The sequence below is a fragment of the Erpetoichthys calabaricus genome, chromosome 12 (genome assembly GCF_900747795.2).
Source record: "Erpetoichthys calabaricus chromosome 12, fErpCal1.3, whole genome shotgun sequence".
In the NCBI taxonomy this organism is placed as follows: domain Eukaryota; kingdom Metazoa; phylum Chordata; class Cladistia; order Polypteriformes; family Polypteridae; genus Erpetoichthys; species Erpetoichthys calabaricus.
The window spans coordinates 4,533,440-4,554,962 of NC_041405.2; the positions used below are offsets into that span (position 1 = coordinate 4,533,440).

Consider the following 21,523-nt stretch of genomic DNA (forward strand, 5'->3'; position numbering starts at 1 on the left):
CAGCTAAACTGGAAGGTCAAACTCAGCCAATTTCACTCCCGCCAGTTTGTTAATGAGAAGCCAGTTATTGTTGTTAATTAAAGCCGTTATTGAATATCAGGACTTGTTGCTGCTCTCATTCTGCCACAGCAGGCTGTTGATTTTCTGTTTTGGTGACTTGAGCACACCGACCTGACTGAGACCCTCACCTCTCTTTATTTTCGGGTGATCTGCTTGTTTTGTGTCTCATTATGGCTACTCATTAAGGAAAAAGAACCAACTAAGGGGGTCCGAGTCACATCAATTAAAATGAAGGCAAAACACGTTAATCAGCAGCAAAAATGGCTCACTAATTAAGAAGATGGTTAGAATGAAAACCTGCAGCCACTGCTGCTATTATTAGTTTTGCAAGTCCTTCTCCATTTTATTTCCCTATTAGTTTACAATTATCTTTCGCTTTCTGGTGGGACAATAAAAGGATGTTTCATTTTACTTTTTTATTTGTGTTTTTATCAATGTTAATAAACGCCTTGGCACCCACTAAACATCCCACACAAACTGGTAACATACAAAGCCTCCTCCCTCTCACCATCTTAATGCCTATTTTCTTTAACACATTAAAGAACGTTTAACTAATCGTTACCATTTCACGTAATAATTTGCAGTAGACGGTAAGGATAAACATTAAATAACTTCACACACCCGCAACGCTCTGCCCCTAACAAAGATGGCGCCGACAGAGCGCGCGCCCAATCTTTAAGACGGCAGGCATTTCCTGTGACGTCAGCGGCGTTTCCTTCTCGTTGCATGGTGGGCTGCCGGCGGAATGCTGCTGTGGCTCGCTTCCGTGGAAATCGATAAGGCATTTGAGTTTACTGTGTAATTCAGATATGGTTTAAGTAGTAATCAATGATATTCCGGTAGAAAAACATTTCTTTCCAAGATGAAGTTACTCAGCAAAGCCATTGAGAAGGACAATGGCGGGTAAGTGCCGGTGTCTGAATTCTCATACAAACGAGCAATGACGAAACGACCGGGCTCTTTAGTTCCGAAAGCCGGCGAATTGTGTCACAGCCTCGCACGAGGCCAGGGGTAAAAGGAATGCGAGAGCCCGAATGACTAAATAAAAGCCCGGTGACGTGGGTTGTCGCGATAATGAGAGACACGGGCGAATCATTGGCGTGGGGAGGGGGGCTGCTGTAAGAATACCATCTGTTGGAGAAACGGGCGTGAAAGCGGAATTCTAAACGTAAAATGAACAACTCGGGTTGGTACAACGAAGGGGAAACCGGTGTGACGTGATGAACGGCAGGAAAGCCGATTGTGATACTGGAGACGAGGCGAGGGCGCCTGTCCAAGTCGTTAAAGTGAAGCCTCGCAGTTCATCCACAGACCGGACGGCAAATCCAACTCCATAAAACGGTACGACCGAAGGGCTGGCGAGCTGTGCTCATTCTGTGTTAAAGCCGTCCCAACACGTAATCGAACCATCAGTTTTACTGGGAATCGGCACAGACCCTGGAATGGGTGTCAGGCCGTCACTGGACCCAAACCTGCAACAGGAGAGAAGCCCCCCCCCAGGCAGAGGTGTAGCCACTACTGTGGCAGTGACAAGGTGATTGTGACGTCTGGCATGCATGTAATTCAACCCTGCAGTGTGTCTCATGTATTTTTACATTCGTAACAATTACTTTCGTTAGTTTTGTCAGGTGAATCCCCCCCACACCCCTGACTAGGGTTGTGTGGTATACCATTTCGGAAACACCCAAATTATAAAACGGGATGGTACAAGTATTCTAGTATTTTTTGGAACGGGATATACACATTCACTGTTCTGTCTGTCCCCTCTTTACCTCGACACTCACTATTGCAGTTTTGAGAATCTCTTTCACGAAGACAAAAGCACCCGCTTCAACGTGATTGGTCAGTTCACAGGGGACCTGCCGCTGCAAACCCCCGGGCCCCCTGTGCTTCATCACAATCGGGACTTCACCGTGGTGAGGCTGGAGTAAGACGGGAATTCTCTGTAATTGATTTGCTTGTGAACCGGTTTGGTATCGGTACTGAGGTCTGAAACTGGGTGTCAAAGTTTTACTACCAGTCCAACACGACTAGAGATCTGTGGTATACGGGTATTGGAAAGGTGCTGGAAAACCCAGATTTTACAATGGTATGTTATAGCATTTTGGGATTTTTGGTACCGGAAGTAAACGTTAGCTCTACTATCAAACCCCCCTTCCTTCCCTTAAAACGCATCCATCTCTGAGACTTCACAAAACGAGGGACCTGCTTTGACACAATTAGGGGACCAAAGCTTCAACGCGATCTGGACATCATGGGGGAAAGCCTGCAGCACACTTAGGAGGCTGGAATAAGAGGTAAGGGGTTTTGGCGTTACCGCATTTGCTTTTGGTGTCAGTACTAATGTCCAAAAAGCTGGCACTGAAACCCGAGTCAGAATGTTAGTTCTAATGCCACACTACTCCTGACTCACCGGTATGAGAAAACCTGTTCGACTCGTCTCGATGTCCAGTAATGTAACATGTCAAGCTTTGGGGGCTCTTGTGTATTTCCGGCTTCTTGTCCCGAAAAACCCTAATTTGTAGGCCATTTTTGGACCATATTTTGTGCCGGAAATTATACCTTCATGGCACAGAGTGAACCAATTGGTGTCTTCAGCACTAAATGATCAGGAGGACTTGACGTGCGGGCCATATGAATTTCCTTGTGAATTTCCCATCGGGATTAATAAAGTATCTATCTATCTATGAACAAACCCTCCTAATGGGATATGAGGGGTCAAAGTTAGTCCTTTTCACAGAACTTCAAAAAATGAGGTTTGGTAATATCGACATGTGGGGTGTCGTTTTGTTTTTTTGCTATTTCAAGGTTGCTGATCACAAATATGATCATATTCTTGATATTTGATTCTGAACTGGTGGTCCCAGCCCCCTAAGAGCCACTCCCAGAAGGTTAATTTCAAACACAGGCATGTGGGGGGTGTCGTTTTAGACTATTTCAAGGTCAGTAATTATGAATATGATATAGGTTTGATCCTTTATTAGGGGTCTAGCCCTCCCTGAGGTCGGAAAATGATGAATTTCTATTACAATCACAAATATTTGTAGACTTTAAATGTTTAAATTGAAGCACACATTTTAATATTTCAAATATCTGGTTCAACTGTTCTTGTTTATTATGTACTTTTACCTCGTGAAGTAAGTTGTTTCATTTCTTAATGAACACCCTGAATTATGGCCGCTTATGCTAATTCTTTTTTGGGTGGGGGTGGGCTCTTAAGTCAGGTGACTCTGATGCCCGAAGAGCCTGAAGACATGTGGCACACTTACAATCTTCTGCAGGTGGGCGACAGCTTGCGGGCATCCACCTTCAGGTAGGTGGGATATGTTCTCCTGTCAGTGGTAAAGTCATTTGATTTCTTACTCACGGTAATGTGTGTAATTTGTATCGTAGGAAAGTTCTGACAGAGTCGTCTACTGGTAGTGTTGGGAGCAATCGAGTGAGAACCACCCTCACCATCTCCGTGGAGGCCATTGACTTTGACACACAGGCGTGCCAGCTGCGGGTAAAAGGCACCAATATCCAGGAGAATGAATATGTTAAGGTAGGCACAGCAGTGTTGGTGGGGTTCCTCCTTACCACACTTTCTCTAACCCCCTAGAATCACGGGAACGGCTGTCAGGTGGTTTGAGATCCTACTATGTGTGCTGGTTTGGGGGGGGGGGGGGTATGAAGGGTGCATCAGGGGGTCCTCTCCTCTTCTCTCAAACCTTGGCCCCTGATTTCTCCTATCGGTGATATGCCAAGGACACACAGCTGTACCTGTCATTCCCTGTGGGGTACTGCATGGTCATCAACTAGGACCTCAGGTTGTCTCACTGATATCTCAACCTGGATGAAGGAACACCACCTCCAGCTCAACCTGGCAAAGACGAACCTCCTTGGTATCCCAGCCACTTCTGTCTATTCAACACCCTGTCTCAGTTCAGCTTGGTTTATTGTCGCTAACACCTGCCAAAGCAGTGTACCACCTTGGGGTGGTAATCGATGACCAGCAGTCCTCCACTGTCCACATCAGAATCAGAATCGGCTTTATTGGCCAAGTATATATACACATACAAGGAATTGGACTCCGTTTTTTTTACCTAGTATTCTCTCTGATGCTATGAGATAATTTTAGTGTCCATGAGAGTGATGGCCTGAGGGAAGAAACTGTTCATATGTCTGGTAGTTTTGGCGTACAGTGCTGTGTGGTACCTACCAGAAGGAAGTAGTTGAAAAAGATTGTGACCAGGGTGTGATGGATCTGCAGTGATGTTTTCTGCCTGTTTCCTGACTCGAGATCTATATAAGTCCTGAATAGAGGGCAGATCAGCACCAATGATTTTTTTCTGCAGTCCTGACTGTCCGTTGTAGTCTGTTCCTGTCCTGTTTTGTGGCTGAACCAAACCAGACTATGAGATGAACAGAGAACAGACTGGATTACTGCGGAGTAAAACAGAATGAGCAGCTCCTGACGCAGGTTGAACTTCCTGAGCTGACGCAGGAAGTACAACCTCTGCTGGGCCTTTTTGACGATTGTATCTATGTTTGGTGCCCACTTCAGGTCCTGGGAAATTATGGATCCCAGAAACCTAACGTTTTCCACATCAGACACAATGCTGTTGAGTAGTGTGAGAGGGGGCAACACTGGAGGGCTCCTCCTGAAGTCCACTGTCATCTCCACAGTTTTAAGCTTGTTCAGCTCCAAGTTGTTTTGACCGCACCAGAGGGCCAGCTGTTTGACCTCTCGTCTGTATACAGACTCATCACTGTCCTTGATGAGGCCAATGACTGTCATATCATCTGCAGACTTCAAGTTTTTAACAGACGGGTCTCTTGAGGTGCAGTCATTTGTATAGAGGGAGAGGACACATCCCTGGGGGACGCCAGTGCTGACTGTTCATGTGCTGGATATGATTTTTCCCAGTCTCACTTGCTGCTTCCTATCTGTCAGGAAGTTTGTGATCCACTGGCAGATGGGAGCTGGTACCATGAGCCTGGAATGATAGTATTGAACGCCGAGCTGAAGTCCATAAACAAGATCCTAGCATATGTCCCTGGAAAGTCAAGATGTTGCAGGATGTAGTGCAGTCCCATGTTGATTGCATCTTCCACTGACCTGTTTGCTCGGTAAGCAAACTGTTGGGCGTCAAGCAGGAGGCCTGTGATGTCCTTCAGGTAGGTCAACACCAGTCTTTCAAATGATTTCATGACCACAGACGTCCGGGCGACAGGCCTGTAGTCATTTAACCCTGCGGTGGAGGTTTTCTTGGGAACCGGGATAATTGTGGAGCGCTTAAGACAGGAAGGAACTTTACATAGCTCCAAGGATCTGTTGAAGATCTGTGTAAATATGGGGGCCAGCTGATCAGCACAGACTTTGAGACAGGAGGGTGACACGCCATCTGGGCCTGGTGCCTTCCTGATCTTCTGTCTCCTGAAAAGCTGACTCACATCCCCTTCACAGATCCTGAGTGCAGGTATGGTGTCAGTGGGCAGGGGCATGGTAGTGAGTGCTGAGAGTATATTGTGATCAACGAGAGTAAGAGGTGTGAAAACACACATTGCAGCAGTCTCTCAATCTTGCAGATTCACGCTGTGTGTAAGAGCAGACTGCATCTCACTGACACAAGTTGTGCTCCAAGCTTTGGCCTTCTCACGTCTGGACTACTGCGACTCTCTGTTGGCCGGACGTCCTGCACGTGTTACCAGAATGCAACGGCACGTCTAGTGTTCAACCAGCAGAGACGAGCACATGTCATTACTCTCTTCGCATAAACACATTGGCTTCCCGCAGCAGCACACGTCAAGTCCAAATGCTTGATTCTCAACTACGTAGTAGTCAATGGAGATGCTTGTGGGGTCCTGTGCTCACAATTTTTATGTTGTAGCCTTGTGATAAATGTATTTAAATTCATTTTAAAACAGGATTTTAGGATTTTTTTGCAAATGTATTTAAAATAAAAAAACAATATCCCATTAACGTAATTATTAGACCCTTTACTCGGCACTAAGTTCAAAGCGTCTTCGGCAGCCTTTTGTTTGATGCCTCACACACCTGAATTTGAGCAAATGGGAACTCCCCGGGAGGAGCTGGAAAAACGTACAGGCTGCCGCTCGGTCCAACGGTGCAGTTTGGCAGCGAACCGCAGCACAGAATGAAAGTGGAGTCCGTGGGTGTTTGGATCGGGTTTGTACACCCCGAGCTCATCTTAACCCTCTGGTCTCTTGCAGATGGGAGCCTACCACACCATCGAGCTGGAGCTGAACAGAAAGTTCACACTGGCCAAGAAGGTCTGGGACAGCGTGGTACTGGAGCGCATTGGTGAGCTGAGTGTGGTTACAGTTATCATTATTATCAATGTGTAATAATGAAAGAATCCCTTCTTTTGCTTTTTTTTTTTAATAAGTCATGTGATCACATAAAATGAAGTTAAAAGTGAAACTGGAGACGAGCTTCTTCGCTTTTATTTATTTATTTATTTTTTTTGGATTAAAATGTAAAGGTAGTTTTTTGCCGAGGGTTACTTTGCGTCTGTTTAGTCACGACAATTTCAAAAATACTGGCAAGGCAGCTGCGTTTTGTCAGTAGTGTTGCATCATGGGATGGAATGAATTCATTCAGCCCTTGGCAGTAACCACATAAAAAAGAGAAAGCTTAATGTGAGAGACAGCCGTGAGTCGTATCTGGCAAGAAAGGCTCTGGCTTTTGAAATTCAAAGTCTGCACAGGGAGGACGTTCGTGATTTGTGCGAGAGTTGACTTGAGTTGAGTTTACTTTTATTGTCTGCTTTGATCCGGTCCGCAACATAGAAGAACACATTGCAACATATAGGGCATGAATAAAATTTACAAATCGGTAACATTTATATACATAACAGATTTTTAGAATAGTTATTTCAACAAAATTGAATTTGGCCTGTTTAAAAGTTTAGTTATCATCCGTCTTCTATTTCTATTTATTTTCAATTTTAGCAGGAAGTATCTCCTCCCAGATGGTAAAATTTGGAAACCGTTATTTAAGCAGCATCTTTGCTCTTTTGTTACACAAGTCCCAGTTTCCATTGACCCTAAATGGATTATTTGTATCAGCTGATGGCAGTTCCTTGCTCTTGTGTTCGATCTCCTAATCACTCTCAACAAAATCAGAGTCCGAAAAGTCAGAGTCCGACTCGGCGATAATGCCCAAGACATCGCCTGCGGAGTAGTTTGCTTTCTGCACTTGCTTTGCTCCCTCAAGATATGTCGATGCTGTCTTGCCTTTGTTAACGTTGTGTAACTCGCACACACGCTGGGATTAGATGCCGAGTCAACGAGGCTCCCATTCCTCCAAGCAAAGAGGGCCTACCTTTTAATGTAACAGTGAGTTTTGTCGCCATTAACGGCTGATTATTGCCCTCGATACTCCAGATGTCGACTTTTGTCAATATGCGCCCTCGACAAAAGTCGACATCAGCCCTAACAGAGTTTAAAGGATTGTGGTTTCTCCAAAAGTGTATGATGAATAGTCACGACCTCATCCACGATTGAGCGGATCTATCAGTATGCAGAGTGCAAGGGATCCTAAGAGGAGCTGACCTGTGGAAGGCGAGCAAGAACCAGCCATTTCAGCCATTTTGTTATAACTGATGTAAGGGCCACTGAACGATAATCTTTTAATTTTATTGTTCATTTTTTATTTATTTATTTATTTATTTTTTTGAATTTGCTGAATTTCCGAATGCTTCCAAAACTTCAGTACTTTAAAGCAGGGGTAGGCAACGGCGGTCCTGGAGTGCCACAGTATGTGCAGGTTTTTGTTCCAACCCAGTTCCTTAATGAGAACTCAATTATTGCTGATGAAGCACATATTGCTTAAGTGACATTTTAATGCTTCATTTTAGTGGTCTCGCTTGTTAAGGTTCTCCAACCTTAATTGCTTATTTCAATCTTAAACTGCTGCATTCAGTGTTTTAATTGCTCCTTATTAGCAATAAGATGTAAAAGACAAAGCAGCCAGCAGTTCTCCAGCTAGCTTTTTCCAATTACATCTGTGTGTGTTCATCATGCACGGTTTGATTTAATAAAACACTTAATAGAAAAATGTGACAGACTGAAAATGATCTGTTTTAGGCTTCAAATCATTTGGATGATATCCTTGGAAAGGAAAAAAATCTACGATATAAGAGCCTTACATTGCACAGACTAACAAGCCATAAAATTAAATAAGGTCTGAGATTGGCAATGATTGGTTTCTAATTAAGCAATTGGGTTGAATGAAAACCTGTAGCCACTGCGGCTCACCAGGACCGACATTGCCTACCCCTGTTTTACATCTTATTGCTAATAAGGAGCAATTAAAACACTGAATGCAGCAGTTTAAGATTGAAATAAGCAATTAAGGTTGGAGAACCTTAACAAGCGAGACCACTAAAATGAAGCATTAAAATGTCACTTAAGCAATATGTGCTTCATCAGCAATAATTGAGTTCTCGTTAAGGAACTGGGTTGGAACAAAAACCTGCACATACTGTGGCACTCCAGGACCGACGTTGCCTACCCCTGCTTTAAAGAAATGTTAGGGGAAAAAAAAGAATGACACAAAATGAGTAACCTAGCTGTGAATTAAGATACAAGGGACAGATGCATCCAGTACCCCTGAACGATAGTCATGCAGTTGGTATTGGGTGTTGTTCCATTGGCAGAGGTAAATTTGCCTTCCTTATTTATGGCAGGTCCTCCCTTGGTTTGTTTGCTCGTATCACTCCAGGGCCCGTCCTCCACACTGTAGTTCAATGTAGTGTTTCAGTGTCCACTGCGAGTCTTATTCCCTTTCATCCCTCTAAGTCACGTGCCTTTCCCACCTTGCACAGAACAGGCCTGTGACCCCGCCCAACAAGCAGATCTGGCAGCTGTCATCATGCAGGAAGGCTTGGCTAACATTGTGCTGGTGACTCCCGCTATGACCTTACTGAGGGCCAAAGTAGAAGTGACCATCCCCAGGAAGCGCCGAGGGAACTGCTCACAACATGACAAGGTACAGGCGACTGACTGAATGTGAGAGGTGAGGCCCACTTACTGGTTATGGAGTGGGAGGTGTGGGTCCTGTAGCAAACCAGAGACTTTCTGATTATCTCGGATTAATAACAGCCTGACTAACTTGGGCTGGAAACAGAAAATCACTAACTTGTGTGCCCACACGTCTCCCTGCTCTTTTCTGTTTTAGGCTCTCGAGCGCTTCTTTGAGGCAGTGATGCAGGGCATCCTCCGGCACATCAGTTTCGATAGTGAGTTGCAGTGTGCTTCAGAGCCACAAGAGCGCAGCTTTCAGGGCAGAACCTCCCCTCTCACTCTTTCTTTTTATTTATTTATTTTTCTTAAGTTGTCAAGTGTGTTCTGGTCGCCAGTCCAGGCTTCGTCAAGGACCAGTTCTGCACCTACCTATTTGGGCAAGCGGTAAAGACCGACAACAAGATCCTGCTGGAGAACCGCTCCAAGTTTGTGCAGGTGCACTCCTCCTCGGGCCACAAGTACTCGCTGAAAGGTGGGCATCAGGCTGTCAGTAGGGGCAGCATCACTTTTTTTTTCTTTTTCAAGGGTGCATTTTTCTTACGACTGTTAAAAGTTCTTCTCATCTCTCCACAGAAGTCCTGTCAGACCCCACGGTGACCAGTCGGCTTGCAGACACCAAGGTGAGATGTAAGATGCTGCCACCCTTAAGATAATCTGTTTTATGCTCCAAGTTGGCTTACTCTGTAGGGTGCCATATAAAAGCAAATTCTTTGAGTGTGGCATTTAGCACCAAGCCCCTAGAAAGGCCACAATGGCTACTTTATGAGATCAGTCTATCCAGTGCCGGGTAGGATTCCCTGTTTTACTCCCAAAGCAGCCCAAATTCTTTGAGCTGTTATTTCAACACGTTGTCACAAACATTCTGTGGTCCATGCTAACTTGAAAACCTCACATAGTTCTTGTGGATTCTTCAGCTGTGGACTTCCTATGCCATATCCTCTCAATGGTGCTCTGTTAGATTTTGCGATCTTTGAAGGATATGTTGGACAAATTTCATATAGACGTGTTTGTGGAACCAGCTTGAGGAGATGAGTTCTTTGTGACATATTGTGTTATCCATATGAAAAATGTAAGAGTGTGGCCATCAAGGACGTGGATTGTCCACAGCAATTCACATGATGATCAGTTGGTATTAAGAGGCCTAATGCATACCCAAACTAAAATTTCTCCATGGCATCAGCCAATCACCACCAGCCTTATACCATTGCCACAAGGCTGAATGAGTCCATGGATTCATGCTGTTTACACCAAATTATGACCCAGCCATTCGCATGTTGCAGCATAAATTGAGGTTCATCGTTTTTCCCCCGATCTTCAATGGTCAGTTTTGCTGCTCATGTGCCCACAGTACGGTTACTAAAAGTTAAAATCATTATAGGCCCGTATGTGCTGCTGTAGCTATTCTGGTGGAGGGTTTGACTCATTTGTTGGTGTCCTCCTGCACCTCACTGTTGTAGTTTGAGGGTTTGTGGTCTGACATCTCTAACCTCACTTGATGTTTGTGTTGACTTCTCTGTAAACCGTAGAGATGGAGGTGCATGACAATCCCTTAGGGGCTGCTTAAACCACCGACCATCACCCCACATTCAAACTGGCTTGGGTGACACATCTTGCCCATTCAAAAGTCTGACCAAACACTTAGTAAAACTCTTGTTTACAGCCAGGTGGTCCTAATAAAGTGAGCTCCTGGCTGATTCCTTCTGTCTGTCCTTGCTTCAGGCCGCCGGTGAGGTGAAGGTCCTGGAAGATTTTTATAAGATGCTGCAGCAGGAGCCTGATCGAGCATTTTACGGGTCAGTATGGAACACCCCATATGTCTACTCTGTGTAGGAGGTCTTGAGCACATGGGATAATTATGGGTCTGAACAAACATTAACACCCACCAACACCCCCCCCCCCCCAAAAAAAAAAAGAATAAACGTCTCATCCACAGCTGCGGTCAAAGTTATCAATGCCTTTTCATTTTTAGATATTCAGTGCTGTGAAAAAGTATTTGCCCCCTTCTCAATTTCATATTTTTTTTTGCTTGTTTGTCCCACTTAAAATGTTTCAGATCATCAAACAAATTAAAATTTTAAACAAAGATAACCCCAGTAAACACAAAATGTAGTTTTTAAGTGGTGATTTTATTTATTAAGGAAAAAAACTATCCAAACCTACTTCTGAATCTGATCTGAAACATTTTAAGTGTGACAAACATGCAAAAAAATACAAAATCAGGAAGGGGGCAAATACTTTTTCACAACACTATCATGTATAGTAGTATCTCCTGGAAAAGTGATTGGCAGTTTGATACTGAGTAGCTCCGGGCCAAAAAAATAACACGATTATTGTCTCCTTTTCGGCCATATTGAGTACAAATGTTTGGAAACATTCAAGAGTTGGAGCCAATGGAGAAGTGAGAAGCTTCTAGATGTTGACAGACATTTGGCGGCTGTCGTGACCAGTCAAACGCTAGGGAGTGAGGTCTTTATTAGTAAAGTTGTGGTCTTATTTTCCTTCTGAGGAAACAAAAAAGCCTACACCCCACCTTTGGACACCCTATTACAATATCCATCCATCCATTATCCAACCAGCTATATCCTAACTACAAAGTCACGGGGGTCTGCTGGAGCCATTCCCAGCCAGCACAGGGTGCAAGGCAGGAAACAAACCCCGGGCAGGGCGCCAGCCCACCGCAGCCTATTACAATATTCTGATCAAAAATTGGTCAATTTCCAGTTATTTTTGAAGATCCTGGACATGACAGGCCTAAAATGCAAGGGGCGCCAGCAGTTCCGACCACAACTTTACTTTGAATCGTCTTGTCGCTCGCCCTTTTCAGGAGGATAGCTATAAGGCGGTGAGCCAGATGTGCCCATCTGCTTCACAGGAGTGACTCAGGGCGTTTGTCTGCGCCCACTCCTAACCCTCAGGACAGTCTGACGTCGATAAGCTGCGTGTGTTTAGGCCACCTCTGACCTGAGCCCACCATGTGACATCTGTGTGACCCTCTACCCTGACCAGCATGCTCCCTGCTTTTTCTACCTGAATATCCTGAGTATCCCCTGAATTAAAATGGTATTGTATTTGGGGTTTCCCCAAAGCCCCCATCTCTGTGGGTTGTGCTTTCACTGATGGGTTACTTGAGGAAAGTCGTACTCGGCATCCTCCCACAACTTCTCGGCCTCCTCAGAATTATTGCCAGGAGAAATTCTGGGACACACACCAAAATCAAAAAAAAAAATCTTAGCAGTTTCTCCCCTCTGGCTTGTGAAACTTGATCTGCCCCCACTCTGAAGTGTTTGGAGTGGGGGGGAGTTATTAAATAGCTTCAGAATTTATCCTTTTAATCTCCGGGAATAAGCGGCAAAGGCCACATGCTCCAACATGCACCCATGTCTCAGATCTGTGTGCCTTTCAACGTACCAGAAGTGACCACAAAGCAGAATCCCCACCACCACCCTGCGGTGTCAAGGAATGGGTGCTTCTGTGTGCAGATGAGCCTGCCGAGAGGAGGGTGCTTGTCACCGGATGGTCAAAGTGACCCCACACACGACTGGCGGGCGCCTGCCCCCTCGTATGTCTGCCGCTGCCTCGTTCTTGTCCAGGTGTGAGGGGCAGGTTTATGACGCAGGCTCCCATTTATATCGAGGTGGGTCGCTCTCTACTGTAGTAGTCTGGCGGAGGCGCTAATTGCACCTGAGCGCAGTTAAGTGGCTCGTTTTGAAGTGGTGACAGGGTAATGAAGTCTGCTTTAACAGTTGAGCACAGCTTTGGCAGCCTACCCTGAGCCGCACTCTGTCAGGCTATGTGCTTAATCCCTCTGTGTTTGCCGGGGAGACTCAGGTGTCAGTTCCTTTGGGAGTTTTAATGTTTTTGAAGAGATAATTCATCGTTTGTTGCCACTCGTCAGTAAATCTGTTTACCGCCGCAGGAGAGGCAAGAACTTGACAGAACGACAAGGGCGCTTTTCCATAAAAGCTAGCGGGTCACTGGCCCCTTGGAGATCTTAAGTCAGTCCTTGACAGACAAGAACAGTTAACCTGAGGGGGGGTGATGGAGTGGGCGCCCCAAGTGGTGAGCTGTTCAGGCCAAGGTGTATCCACATCGCAGTTCAAAATGGCAACAGGACATGCAAGTTGAATTGGGCTGCGGTCCACATAGTGAGAGTACGGACAGAACGATCGAGCTGCATGTTAAAATTGTACTTTCTCAAGGCGCTTTATCGAGTAAAACACAAGCAAGAGTCCCAAACCTCTGTCTCCTAGTGAGAGGGGACATCAAGGAATAGTGTCCCCTTGCTTACCAAACCTAAAGACATAGGCAGAACATGGTAGAGGGAAGGGTGCAAACAGAAGGTAGAACAAACGTGCCCCTTTTCCTCCCCCCTCCTCTGTTTTTGCAGACTGTCTCGTTCGTTTTTGACTCTTAATCCTTCATAATTCAGGGAAAGCCCCGCTCTCACAGCCCGAGGGGATTAGTCAGTCACGCTGCTCGCTTGCCACTCCCTCTTTGTTTGCCAGCCTGGCTGCTTGCTGGTCGGGATGAGTGCCGGGTTGAGGTTCGACCAGCCCACGCCAAGCAGGAGAAGAAGGGAGTAAGTGGTGCCCCGGACATTGTAGACCACTGGTGGAGTCAGGGTGCGTAGGGAGGGTGGTCTGGCCTGTCTCTAAAACTCTCTGTTCTCTCTCTCTCTCTTACAGTGTGGCTCACGTTGAAAAAGCGAATGAAGCCATGGCCATCGACGTCTTGCTCATCAGTGATGAGCTTTTCAGGTTTGTCACCTCTAAGGGTGGGAATTTGGGACAAGGGCTTTGATGAGTGTGAGGGAGACTGGCCTGCAGTACAAGCCTGAGGAGTGAGGAAGAAAGAGACATGGGAGTTCAACTGATGTGTGCACCCCATGAAGACCACAAGGACATTTTTAGGCTTTAGTGAGAGGTGTTAGTCGACCACGAGCTGCAAACCCAGTGAGGAAGAAGAGTGTGAGGACTGGAAAGAGAATAGAAAGGACCAGAATGGGCATACAGATGGTGCAGAAAGGGGGGGAGAAAGATGGGGGGGGGGGGGGGGGGGGTTGGGGGCGGCATGTGGAAAGAGTATAGACCACAAGTGTGCAAGAGAAAGGCTATGAGCCTTTGTAAGAAAAATGGCAGTGGGTCTCCATCCATCCCAGAAAATGGAGAGAGAGAGTGTAGGTTAGGATTCAGGTAGTGTGTCCCACCCTGTCCTCTACATGACACGAAGAAGAGCTTCAGGGCTTTAGTGCTAACATCTACAATAAGAAAGAGGAAGGTTTGTGTTTAGCGAGTCCCAAGCTGCTGCACCCTCAAAACCATGAAGAGGAAGGGAAATGACACTGGATGGAGTATGGAACTCCGTCAAGAAAAGAAGGGCATGTGTTACTGCAACCCAGACCAGAGGAGGAAGGCCAAACATGAAGAATTAGGGAGGGAGAAGTGAAAAGTGTGGTCGCCATAAACACACAGGGAAGAAGAGGGCTAGGAATTGGAAAGAGGGAATGGAAAACCCACCCTGTGTGGAAGAGGAGGGTTAGGGATGGAGTGACCATAAGGAACGTCTTCAGAACCTGAATTTACACGAGCCACTCCAACAATGTAGCCATTAAAAATGCAATTCACTTTCAGCATGGTGGGGGGTGCTTAACACTAGAATTACCAGAGCCTATGAAAAAACTCGTAGATCCGTCCCACCTTAAAACGCTTTGCACCTCTCCGTCAGCGTCTTTTGTCTTCTAAATGTGTGGATAAGCAGCAAACAGCAAGTAGCCTACTATCACATCCTCCCCACACAGTTGTCTCCGCTCAAGTCTGTTTACCTGCATGTCAGTTGTATAGAGTGAGAAGTCAAGCAAAATGACACCTTTTATACATGCTATATCGTTATTTTGAACACTTGCATTTCATGTGTGTTCCGTGTCTACAACAATCTATGAACAGTAAACACATCATTAAAACAGAAACATTTTTCATGTTTTGGTAATAATTGACAAAATGTAGACATGAAGTATATAATGTGTGAAGCCTGAATTCCAAATATCAAAGAAACACTTTCACAAAAGGTACAAATATAATGGAACAAATGCACTTTTATTCAAAAATATAACTGCAGAAAAACAACCCGCGTTTACCTGTGACATTGACACACATTTGCTACGACAGCTTCGGTGGCGCAACGGTATCCGCTATTGACTGGTAATCAAAGCTTCACGGGTTAGATCCCGGACGAGTTCGTTTAGAGAACTGCGCTGCTCGTATTCTTACTATTTTAGAATAAAAACATACATTTGATTCCAGTCTGTAACAACCAGTGTAATTAATGATACTTGTAAAGGTTAGCTTTGTTTTTTTTTATTCTGTTATTCTCTCAGCCGCGTTCACAATCCCAACCCCCCGCATTCGACACTGCTGTTTTCACATAGACGCGCTATAACATAGGTAAACTCAAATCATGACGACGATTCTACATCGGATCAAGAATGCATCTTTGCCATCGCTGTACTTTGTATATGTACATGGGAAGCTCTGCACTCGTAACTTTACGCTGTAGATCTGGCGAGTGGGACCGTGAACACGGCTGAGAGAATAACAGAATAAAAAAACAATGCTAACCTTTACAAGTATCGCAAATTACACCGGCTGTTACAGACTGGAATCAAATGTAAGTTTTTATTCTAAAATATTAAGAATACGAGCAGCTCAGTTCTCAAAATGGACTCGTCCGGAATCGAACCCGTGACGCTTTGATTACCAGTCAATAGCTGATACCATTGCGCCACCGAAGCTGTCGTAGCAAATGTGTGTCAATGTCGCAGGTAAACGCGGGTTGTTTTTCTGCGGTTATTTTTGAATAAAAGTGCATTTGTTCTGTTATATTTGTACCTTTTGTGAAAGTGTTTCTTTGATATTTGGAATTCAGGCTTCACACATTATATACTTCATATCTACATTTTGTCAATTATTACCAAAACACAAAAAACGTTTGTTTTAACGATGTGTTTACTGTATATAGATTGTTGTAGACACGGAACACACATGAAATGCAAGTGTTCCAAATAATGATATAGTATTTATAAAAGGTGTCATTTTGCTTGACTTCTCACTCTATACAACTCTAAGCAACTGACATGCAGATAAACAGACTTGAGCTGAGAAAACTGTGCGGGGGGGGGGGGGGGGGGATGTGATAGCTTGCTGTTTGCTGCTTACCCACACATTTAGAAGACAAAAGGCACTGATGGAGAGGTGCAAAGCGTTTTAAGGTGGGACGGATCTACGAGCTTTTTTCGTAGGCTCTGGTAATTCTAGTGTTAACCAGTTAATTCTTTTATAATGCAAAGTGATAATTGACAGAACACGCTGATGTTGCATTTATGTCAATGTATATACAAATATACTCGCTAATCATGTCTGCAGAAGAGTGGCGAGGGGTTGAGTTGCTTATGCAAGTAAGAATTTTACTGCATTGTACATATAATGACCCAATGTGAAACTATGGGGGTCTTGTGTTGTCCCGCCAAGTTAACTGAAGGACCGTCGCACCAGGATGCAGTGACGATTTCAGGTCATGGGAGAGCAGAAGCGGGAATAAGGTGGGCGCCGGGTGTGCCAGTTTGTGTTTTCTTGTAAATACAATGGGGCTCTTCTTATACCAAGAAGCGTGATGAATGGTGTGGGTCAGGTGTGCAAGTAAAAAATTTTACTGTACTCTGTAAATGTAACAATAGGTAGAGAGATAAAGGCGCTATATCATAACTTTATTCATCCCAAGGGGGAGATTTTTGCTTTTTACAGAAATTTAAGAAATATATAAATAAGCTGTAAAAAGCCCGGGGTCCTAGAAACTATTGAAATTGTCAGGAAAAAAAATTGCAATGTAGAGATGTCAGGTAATTGAAAGGAACTACTCTGGGGGTCTCTGTCCTAGGAGGATTCAATTTGCCGACGCGCTCGCCTCGCTTGTGTATTAGCAGTGGGAGGAAAAGAAAAGGGCTAGCGTTTTGCCGATGTTGGTGGCTAAGCGACTTTCTTTCTTCGGAGGTTTCGTTTTGCTTGCATCGCTTGTGGTGTTAGCGGCTAAGCGAGTTTTCTGTTTCCTTGGAGGCAGAGAGCCCTTACCCCGACTCCACCTGTCACTTCCGGGCCGGACAGACACACACACTTAGACACGTAGACGTTTATATAGAAGACTAGCTGAGCTATCCGTCTTAACGTGGGCTGAAAACTAAGTGATCAACCTAGTGCTCAGTGTTAACGTTTGCAGTGCGCCATCTATTGGAGGGTGTTTTATAATGCATGCAATAATAACATGAATTGCATTTGTCATTGCAACAGATGGTACATCACAAACATTTATAGTAAATAAATGCATTACTTATTACTACAAATGTTTGTTATGCACCATATGTTGGAATGCCAGAGACATGGCAAACAGATATCAACAGACAAATACACAGATGCACCGACATGTATGTTTTTAAATATTAAGGTGGTTTATAACTAGCAACAACAACCACCATTCTACAATACTCACAAGAAATACAAAAAGCAGAACGCCTCTGATTTGGCTAAATGAGAGCTGTCCCAATAAGGCTGTATAAAGGCGTACTGTCGTAGCTATGAAGGATCGCCAGTGTCATTTCTTGAGACACTGTTGCTGAATAATTTGTTGGCTCAAAAAAATTCTCTGTGCTTGTTTGTCACAAGGAGAATGTGCAGCATTGTTCTTATTGACCATCAGTATTGTCTTCATTCTCTAGTCCAGTAATACCTCCGGCAGGTCCAGGAAGCATCCCATAACTGAACCTGCTTTTCTAATCAGCGAGTTGATTCGGTGGGTGATGTTATTGGCCCAGCACACCTCACTGACCATCACAGACTTCCAGAACATAAAGCTTCTATTGTTCCTCTATTTTATGAGTCCAGACCTGACATTATTAATATCACGTTTGTCACTACGTGAGGTGTGGATGAATGAGGCTTCGGGATGGAGAGAGTCTTGTAAGGACGAAGTTCATCAGGCCCAGAGAGTGTGGAGGTCCCAGCCTCAAGTGTGATGTGTTGGCTGTAGAGCTGTGCATTCCCAGTGAGAGGAAGAGGAGATTGAAGACTGTAAGGAATATAAGAGCCCCCACTATGGGAGGAAGACCGGGTGTGATGAGGGTTTAGGTCTGCTTGTACAGAAGAAGTGGTCCAAGCCAGAGGAGCACACAAGGCCCACACTCTCATGTAAGAAGGAGTGGGTTTAAGTCAGTTGTTCTGTCCAGTTTGGTAGGCACAGAGCGATGTGACATGTTCTCGAATGAACGTTCAGCCCAGTTTAAAGCTCGAGAGCAAGAATCCTCCAATGAGGAAGAAGAGATTGAGACCCATAAGGAATGTAGGGTGGGGCTGCACGGTATACCAACCCGACTTTTAAAATGGTACGCCACCAGGATTTCTTTCCTTTCAGAAGTTAGTAGATGGCAGTTTTCAAGCACCACATGCTCCGTCGTTTATTAGTGCGATGAGATCTCCAATGGGGATTCTTCGATTTAATTTATCTTTAAGTTGAAGCAGCAAGGGAGACAGACTGGTCTGTTAGCGTAGAATATTAACATAAAAGCGCACTGGATTCCCCAAGGGGGAGAGCGCACTCCTGTTAAAGATCTGCGGGGGGTGGTGTAGCAGGAAGGCGGGAGTGTTTGTGGGCTGGAGGAACGAAGCGTAGAGTTGTCACCGTTTTGCTTTGGTACCGTTTTGTTTTGGGCCTGGAACTGAGATCCAAAAGATGGTATTGATGGGAAAGTCAAAATGTTAGCACCAATCCAACTCTAATCTAGGCCTCCCCAGAAGAGAGAGAAGGGTCTGTGTTTAGTAAAATGAAGGGGGGGGGGGGGGGGTGTGCTACTTTGCAGAGGATATTGGGGCTGAATTTGAAGAACTCCCTCCAAACGCCCCATCTTGAAGATTAAGAAGAGGGTTGAGTCTGGAGTGGGAACACCTCCTATGTGAGTAAGGGGTGCGCGTTCAAGAGCCTGCAGGGTACTCTGGTGAGGAAGAGGTGATTAATACGCCCCCCCCCCCCCCCCCCCAGCCCCAAACCCCTCCCCAGTTATTCAGTGGGGAACAGAAGGGTTGATGTGATGAGTCTGCAGCACCCCCTAGCGAGGGGAGGAACAGCAGAGTTACGGTTTTTAAGTCTACAGCCCTCCATAAGTGTCCGTGTTACTGGTTACTTGGTAAAGAACAGGAGGGAAAGTTGTGACTGGGCCGTTTGCAAACACACACACACACATGCTCTCTCTCACACACACACACACACACACCCCTCCAAGAAAGTGAGAGGCGACACTCCTGTAGCAGCCATGTGACCATTAAGTTTAGGGGGCCTGCGTGTCGCCTTAGTGAGGGAGACACAGGTGGGATCTGGTCAGCCCATAGTGAGGTGGTGGGCTCTTTAGTGAAGATGGAGCACAGCGGTGCCTCACAAATGTCCTCAGGGGCAAAGTCAGTGCCTGCTTGCTGCCATTGTGGAGATGGCATGTCCCATCCCTGTCTGTGCCAGCTGTGTTCCCTCATTCCAGATTCATGCAACATTAGGGTTAATGGGTGACTCTGTAAGCCATTTGGCCCTGTGATAGACTGGCATGACCGTCCAGGGTTGGCTTCAGGCTTGTGCCCAGTGCCGCCAAGGCAGCCTTGGAATTGGTTTGGTGTGTGAATGCCAAGTGAGTGGCGAGGGAGCAGAGTGTTTGTCACCCCTGAGTATCTCCCAGTGTACTAAACCCATGTGTTGGTCTGTCGGTCCAGGCACCAGGAAGTGGCCACCCGAAGTCGCTATGTCAAGCTTGTGGACAACGTCCGTGATAATGGGGGGACTGTCAGGTAAGAGCCAATGTCCTTATGTGACCTGCCACACACACACACTCTCTAGTGTCCTCACCACTGGCCTCTCTGTTTTCCAGGATATTTTCCAGCCTGCATGTGTCAGGAGAGCGTAAGTAACTGTCTGCCCGCCCACCCGACCGACCCACCGTTGTGCCCCCCTAGTCGCACGATTCAAGCCCATCTCCCCATCTCTCTTTCACAGAATTGAACCAACTGAGCGGCGTGGCTGCCATCCTCCGCTTCCCCATTGCTGACCTCTCTGACGCAGAGGAGGACTCCAGCTCTGATGAAGAGTGAGGAGTGCGAGGAGGAGCAGCGAGGTGCCATGGCTTTGGGGGTACAGTGTGCTGCTGGACTGCCTGCCCCTGGCTTTGTCATGGGGTCTGCTGCTACATAAGACCCCCAGCTTCATCTGACAGTGCTCATGTGTTCAAAACTGGAGAGAAGTAATGGGGGCTGGGCTGGGGTGGGGTGGGGGGCTTGAAGACAAAAAGAAAAAAAAAAATAACCGCAAGTCGTTTTAAGTTTGTGTTTAATGGATTTATTTCCTAACATGCCGTCCTTTGCCTCTCGGTTTGCTCTTTTTCTTTGTGTTTCATCCTAACTTGAAAGAGATTGAGTGATTGGGGGGGTGGGTTGTATGGGGGGTCTCACATCTGCACAGCAGCTGGGAAGCGAATATAAAACCACATCACATGTGGGGGTGGGGCAAGCCCACCCTTACCTGTCAGCGCTTCTTAGGTGAGGGCAGGGGCTTCGATGTCCATTTTACGGCTGCATGGGTGCTTTATTGCGGGACAGGGTCAGGCCGCAAACAACCCCCCCCCCCCCCCCCCCCCCCCCCCCCCCCCTCCGGCCCACTGCGACCCTCCTGTACCAGCAGCCACTCGGTGTGCACAGCTACTGGAGAGTGCCGGAGGGCGCGGGCAGAGCTGTAATTAGCACGTGTTTGAAGATGGCACCCTTTGAACCCGTTGGGGGGGAAAGGGAGGGGGGCAGCAGGCAGGCAGGCTCTAATTTCAGTGGAAGACAAAAAAGGTGGGAGGAAGAAGAGAAGCAGCAGCCCAGGTTTTGGGGGCAAGCCGTCACAGGCGTTGGGGAAACACCATGGGGGAGAGAATGGGACCTGCACAGTGTTTATATAGCGCCTTTCAGAGCCGCAGCTGGCGCAGACCACTCGGACGTAAAGAGTCGTTTTGTGTCTTGCATCTTTGAAGGCTGTGATTAATATGGGGGTCTTGTATTGTGCGTGTGTGTGTGTGTATATATATGTAGCTAGTAATCCACAAATGGAGAAAATGAATCCATCCATTTTCCATCCTGCTGAATCCGAACACAGGGTCACGTGGGTCTGCTGGAGCCAATCCCAGCCAACACAGGGCACAAGGCAGGAACCAATCCTGGGAAGGGTGCCAACCCACCGCAGGACACACACAAACACCCACACTAGGGCCAATTTAGAATCGCCAATCCTCGTAACCTGCATGTCTTTGGACTGTGGGAGGAAACCTACGCAGACACGGGGAGAACATGCAAACTCCAGGAAGCGAACCCGGGTC

General features: G+C 46.1%; 1 protein-coding gene across 1 annotated transcript; it reads left to right on the forward strand.

Annotated features, from left to right (window-relative positions):
- The first annotated feature begins 766 nt into the window (after window positions 1-766).
- pelo (pelota mRNA surveillance and ribosome rescue factor) lies at window positions 767-20,534 on the forward strand. The gene is made up of 13 exons (XM_028814929.2): window positions 767-963; window positions 3,281-3,373; window positions 3,454-3,604; window positions 6,277-6,367; window positions 8,895-9,058; window positions 9,248-9,308; window positions 9,404-9,565; window positions 9,667-9,713; window positions 10,813-10,886; window positions 13,779-13,850; window positions 19,887-19,961; window positions 20,042-20,073; window positions 20,167-20,534. The coding sequence occupies exons 1-13, from the start codon at window positions 923-925 to the stop codon at window positions 20,259-20,261; spliced, it is 1,158 nt and encodes a 385-aa protein (XP_028670762.1). The 5' UTR covers window positions 767-922; the 3' UTR covers window positions 20,262-20,534.
- The last annotated feature ends 989 nt before the right edge of the window (window positions 20,535-21,523 follow it).

Coding starts and splice junctions, on each gene's coding strand:
- pelo (XM_028814929.2), top strand. CDS start 923: ATGAAGTTACTCAGCAAAGCCATTGAGAAGGACAATGGCGG. Junction 3,605..6,276: donor AGGAGAATGAATATGTTAAG/GTAGGCACAGCA, acceptor GGTCTCTTGCAG/ATGGGAGCCTACCACACCAT. Junction 10,887..13,778: donor CCTGATCGAGCATTTTACGG/GTCAGTATGGAA, acceptor TCTCTCTTACAG/TGTGGCTCACGTTGAAAAAG.